Source organism: Rhinopithecus bieti, unplaced genomic scaffold (assembly GCF_001698545.2).
Source record: "Rhinopithecus bieti isolate Rb0 unplaced genomic scaffold, ASM169854v2 scaffold_18548, whole genome shotgun sequence".
Classification (NCBI taxonomy): Eukaryota; Metazoa; Chordata; class Mammalia; order Primates; family Cercopithecidae; genus Rhinopithecus; species Rhinopithecus bieti.
In genome coordinates, this window is record NW_016809526.1 from 466871 (window position 1) to 472838 (window position 5968).

The 5968-nt window shown below is 40.9% G+C and overlaps 1 protein-coding gene across 1 annotated transcript in view; it reads left to right on the forward strand.

Moving 5' to 3' along the window:
• The window catches only part of GTF2H5 (general transcription factor IIH subunit 5), a 15167-nt gene extending 9817 nt beyond the window's left edge, over nucleotides 1-5350 (forward strand). Inside the window, exon 3 of the mRNA XM_017889661.1 lies at nucleotides 4910-5350. Coding sequence (XP_017745150.1) covers nucleotides 4910-5090 — 181 coding nt within the window. The 3' untranslated portion in view covers nucleotides 5091-5350. The remainder of the gene's footprint in view (nucleotides 1-4909) is intronic.
• The last annotated feature ends 618 nt before the right edge of the window (nucleotides 5351-5968 follow it).

A 5968-nucleotide genomic window follows, 5' to 3' on the forward strand; every position in this document is an offset into this window, starting at 1 on the left:
TGATGAGCATTTTTTTATATGTCTGTTGACTGCATAGATGTGTTCTTTTGAAAAGTGTCTGTTCAAAAAAAAAAAGAAAGAAAAAAAAAGTGTCTGTTCATATCCTTTGCCCATTTTTTGATGGAGTTGTTTGCTTTTTTCTTGTAAATTTGTTTAAGTTCTTTGTAGATTCTGTGTATTAGCCCTTTGTCAGACCGGTAGATTGCAAAAAATCTTCTCCCATTCTGTAGGTTGCCTGTTCACTCTGATGATAGTTTCTTCTATCTGTGCAGAAGCTCTTTAGTGTAATTAGATCCCATTTGTCAATTTTGGCTTTTGTTGCCATTGCTTTTCGTGTTTTAGACATGAAGTCTTTGTCCATGTCTATGTCCAGGTTTTCTTCGAGGATTTTTATGGTCCTAGGTGTTATGTTTAAGTCTTTGATCCATCTTGAGTTGATTTTTGTATAAGGTGTAAGGAAAGGGTCCAGTTTCAGTTTTCTGCATATGGCTAGCCAGTTTTCCCAACATCATGTATTAAATAGGGAATCTTGGCAGGGCACGGTGGCTCAAGCCTGTAATCCCAGCACTTTGGGAGGCCGAAACGGGCGGATCACGAGGTCAGGAGATCGAGACCATCCTGGCTAACACGGTGAAACCCCATCTCTACTAAAATACAAAAAACTAGCCGGGCGAGGTGGCGGGCGCCTGTAGTCCCAGCTACTCCGGAGGCTGAGGCAGGAGAATGGCGTGAACCCGGGAGGCGGAGCTTGCAGTGAGCTGAGATCCGGCCACTGCACTCCAGCCTGGGAGACAGAGTGAGACTCTGTCTCAAAAAAAATAAATAAATACATACATAAATAAATAGGGAATCTTTTCCCCATTACTTGTGTGTGTCAGGTTTGTCAAAGATCAGATGGTGGTAGATGTGTGGTGTTATTTCTGAGGCCTCTGTTTTGTTCCATTGGTCTATATATCTGTTGTGGTACCAGTACCACGCTGTTTTGGTTACTGTAGCCTTGTAGTATAGTTTGAAGTCAGGTAGTGTGATGCCTCCAGCTTTGTTCTTCTTGCCCATGATTGTCTTGGCTATGTGGGCTCTTTTTGGGTTCCATATGAAGTTTAAAGTAGTTTTTTCCAATTCTGTGAAGAAAGTCAGTGGTAGCTTGATGGGGATAGCATTGAATCTATAAATTACTTTGGGCAGTAAGGCCATTTTCACGATATTGATTCTTCCTATTCGTGAGCATGGAATGTTTTTCCCTTTGTTTTTTTCCTTTCTTATTTCCTTGAGCAGTGGTTTGTAGTTCTCCTTGAAGAGGTCCTTCACATCCCATGGAAGTTGCATTCCTAGGTATTCTATTCTGTTAGTAGCAATTGTGATTGGGAGTTCACTCATGATTTGGCTCTCTGTCTGTTATTGGTGTATAGGAATGCTTGTGATTTTTGCACATTGATTTTGTATCCTGAAACTGCTGAAGTTGCTTATCAGCTTAAGATTTTGGGTTGAGTTGATGGGGTTTTCTAAATATACAATCATGTCATCTGCAAACAGAGATGATTTGACTTCCTCTCTTCCTATCTGAATACACTTTATTGCTTTCTCTTGCCTGATTGCCCTGGCCAGAACTTCAATACTATGTGGAATACGAGTGGTGAGAGAGAGCATCCTTCTCTTCTGCTGGTTTTCAAAGGGAATGCTTTCAGTTTTTGCCCATACAGTATGATATTGGCTGTAGGTTTGTCATAATTAGCTCTTACTATGTTGAGATACATTTCATCGATACCTAGTTTATGGAGAGTTTTTAGCATGAAAGACTGTTGAATTTTGTGGAAGGCCTTTTCTGCTGTTAAATTTTGTCGAAGGCCTTTTCTGCATCTTTTGAGTTAATCACGTGGTTTTTGTCATTGATTCTGTTTATGTGATGGATTACATTTATTGATTTGCATATGTTGAACCAGCCTTGCGTCCCAGGGATGAAGCCTACTTGATCGTGATGGGTAAGCTTTTCGACTCGCTGCTAGATTCAGTTTGCCAGTATTTTATTGAGGATTTTCACATCGATGTTCATCAGGGATATTGGCCTAAAATTCTGTTTTTTTGTTGTGTCTCTGCCAGGGTTTGGTATCAGGATAATGCTGTTCTCCCAGTTCCCTGACCTCCTTTTCCACTGAGCTTATCCTCCACCTCATCACAGCCACTCATTCGCATAGTTGTAGCTAGACCTGTCCTTCCTTACCCACATGCCAGCTCTTCAGTGTCATTTCAGGCATCAGACTCTGACCACCACCTCCTCTTTCCAGTTCACTCCCTCTAATATCTCACCCCATCATTTCTTCAACTTCGCCAGACCTATAGTCTGTTGATATTCCCGTCTCTTCAGATTCCCACCCCTCTTTCTAGCTTCCAATCTACCTTTCTGGTCATTTTAGCAAAATTTCTCAGTAAAGAGAAGACTTGGTTCTCTTCACTGTCTCTGATTTCTCTCCTCCCATATGAAACCCACTCCAGTCATGCTTTCCCTATTATGACTCCACCAAAACTGCTATTGTCAAGGTCCAGTGACTTTCTGAATCCAGTGGGCAATTTTCAGTCCTTATCTTACTATACCCTGTAAGCTTTTGATAGAATTGATCACTCCCACTTCCTGAGTAGCCTTTGTTCACGTCGCTTTCAGGACTCTTTGGGTTTTCTTTCTACCTCAGTGGTCACTTCTTACTCACTTCTTCACTCAGGGGCCAGTAGGCATCTCAAAATATAACATTAAAAACTAAACCTTTTTTTTTTTTTTTTTTTTTTGAGATGGAGTCTCGCTCTGTCGCCTGGGCTGGAGTGCAGTGGCCGGATCTCGCTCACTGCAAGCTCTGCCTCCCGGGTTTACGCCATTCTCCTGTCTCAGCCTCCCAAGTAGCTGGGACTACAGGCGCCCGCCACCTCGCCCGGCTAGTTTTTTGTATTTTTTAGTAGAGATGGGGTTTCACCATGTTAGCCAGGATGGTCTCGATCTCCTGACCTCGTGATCCGCCCGTCTCGGCCTCCCAAAGTGCTGGGATTACAGGCTTGAGCCACCGTGCTGGCCTTTTTTTTTTTTTTTAAATACAGTCAGGATCTCACTGTGCTGTCCAGGCTAGTCTCTAACTCCTGACCTCAAGCAATCCTCCAGCCTAGGCCTCTCGAAGTGCTGGGATTACAGCATAAGCCACCATGCCCTCCCTAAAACCAAACTTGATCTTACCTGCAAACCTCTTCTTACACATTCCTCTTTATCTCAGTAAAAATCTCCAGTCTTCCATTTGCTCAGACCAAAAATCTTGGAGTTTCCTTGTTCCTCTTTCTCAAAGCTCATGTCCAGTATTAGCAAATTATGTTGGTTTTATGTCAGTATATGTCTAGAATTCATCCACTTCTCATCACCTCCACTATTACCACCTACATCAAAATCATCATCTCTTGCCTGGATGTCACCTCATGGGTCCCCTGCTTCCATCCTTGCCTCTGCCACTCCCAATCTTTTCTCAACCCAGCAGCCAATATGATCCTTACAATTAAAATTTAAGTCAGTTTGTAAGTTAAATCATGTCACTTGGTAAAAGCCAAAGTCCCCCAAATCAGTTCTGAGGCTCATACTCATCTATGAATAGAAGTAATTCCTGTGTTAGCATCAGTTAATACCTGTGCTTGTACTTAAACCTTATTTTTCTTATTTTCAGTAAATTATAGTGACATCTTTTGTATTATATTGTTACCTTTACAATTGATATTGACAGTTCTCAAGACACCAAAAGATTATGTGAGATTGTTTTCTCAAGAATTGCAAAAATCTGTGGTGCAGCTTGACATTTTTATATGCATTTTTTGCTAAACACATTGTGTATTAGATCTAAAGAGTGTCCTTTGTCATAATTCAGGGTTTTTATGAAAGAGACATTTGCTGTAAATCCTATTCTTTCCAAAGCAAAAACCACAAGTTAATAAAATTGAATTTGAATCTCTTCCCTTGAGTACCTATAGCAAGCCAAGCACCATCCTTGACATTATCTCCTGTAATTTCCGTAAACAATTCTGTTAGGTAGCCTCACTTTTGTATTTGGGAACAGAGGCTCTGGGAGATAAATACGTATTCTATTCAAGGTCATACAAATAAGTGATAAAGCTGGGGTTGAATCCAGGTATGACTCTTGCTATACACCCTGCCTGACCAAAGTGACTGTTTAACTGGTTTTGTAAGTTAATTTGTCACTGGTAGGACATTGAACACCTGCTGGTTCCTTAGATGTAATGGGCATAGACAAGGAAGAAATTCATTTTTTAAATCAGTTAAGAAAGCTGGCCGGGCGCGGTGGCTCAAGCCTGTAATCCCAGCACTTTGGGAGGCCGAGGAGGGCAGATCACGAGGTCAGGAGATCGAGACCATCCTGGCTAACACGGTGAAACCCCGTCTCTACTAAAATACAAAAAATTAGCCGGGCGTGGTGGCGGGCGCCTGTAGTCCCAGCTACTCGGAGGCTGAGGCGGGAGAATGGCATGAACCTGGGAGGCGGAGTTTGCAGTGAGCCGAGATCGCGCCACTGCACTCCAGCCTGGGCGACACAGCAAGACTCTGTCTCAAAAAAAAAAAAAAAAGAAAGCTGTGATTCTAGGCCCTACTAACTACAAAACTTTGAATATTCTTTTATTTTTTTCACTTAGTGACAAATTATTCTTTAAAAATCTTGCCATTGGCCTCTGCCTCTTTAACTTACACTAATAGTTCTAAAATGAAGCCATGTCTATAAATTGTTAACACTTAAGGCAGAGAGGAAGTGAGGGATTGAGTAACAGAACTTTAAAAATCATTCTAAAAATTCTACATGTTCAAATTTAATTGCTCAAGTCTCTGTGGTGTGATTTGACAACAAGCTGTCTTAAAATCATGTGTTTGTCTTTACAGTGATCCTGCCATGAAGCAGTTTCTGCTGTACTTGGATGAGTCCAATGCCCTGGGGAAGAAGTTTATCATTCAAGACATTGATGACACTCACGTCTTTGTAATAGCAGAATTGGTTAATGTCCTCCAGGAGCGAGTGGGTGAATTAATGGACCAAAATGCTTTTTCCCTTACCCAGAAATGAAAATACTCAATATGGGCCATTTAGGAATTATAAGCAGCAAATATGAAAGACTTGCCACTTGATAGGTGACTGATTAGACATAGAGTGTTGTTGTAGCAGCATGCCACGGGAAAGACCAAGGGATCATGATCATTTGTTCAGAAAAAAAAAACCCTGAACTGATTTTGTTATACCATAGAATTAAAAAAAAAAAAAAGGCTTTAACAGTTGGCTGTAATTTGTCTTTTATTATCCTTTATTAAAATACAAATGTCAATGCTTTTCCTGCCTTTTTAATACAGGAGTGTGCTTTTAAATTGTCAGTATAACATAGGTATTTATTTTGCTCATCCCTGTGAACTGTGCATTTTTGCTGCGTGGATATGGTTGTTTGGTTTCAGGTAGAAACGTCATAGATTTGCTGTTTGAATATGCCAAGGTGGGGACTTTGACATTATGTATGTCTCACAAATCCTACCTGCATACCAGCCAGCTCTATTGATGAAGATGTAAAACTAATATAAACTACAGTTTGCATTTCCCTGAAAATGGAATATTGTTTTTTAAGAGGGTTACAAACAACTAAATGGGAAAGGCACATGCTGCTTTGCATCTTTAGTTTTTCCTTGTTCAAACTTTATTGGCCACATTTTCCTATCTGTATTCTGTTTTATTAAGAAATCAGCTTAGGGAGGCCGAGGTGGGGGGATTGCTTGAGCCCAGGAGTCCGAGGTTGCTACAAACACACCACTGCACTCTAGCCTGGACAACAGAGAGACCCTGCCTCAAAAAAAAAAAAAAAAAAAAAAATTCTACTTGACCTTATTCCCTATAAGAATACTTATCAAACTTACCTTAAAAAGAAAAATAGGGGCCGGGTGCGGTGGCTCAAGCCTGTA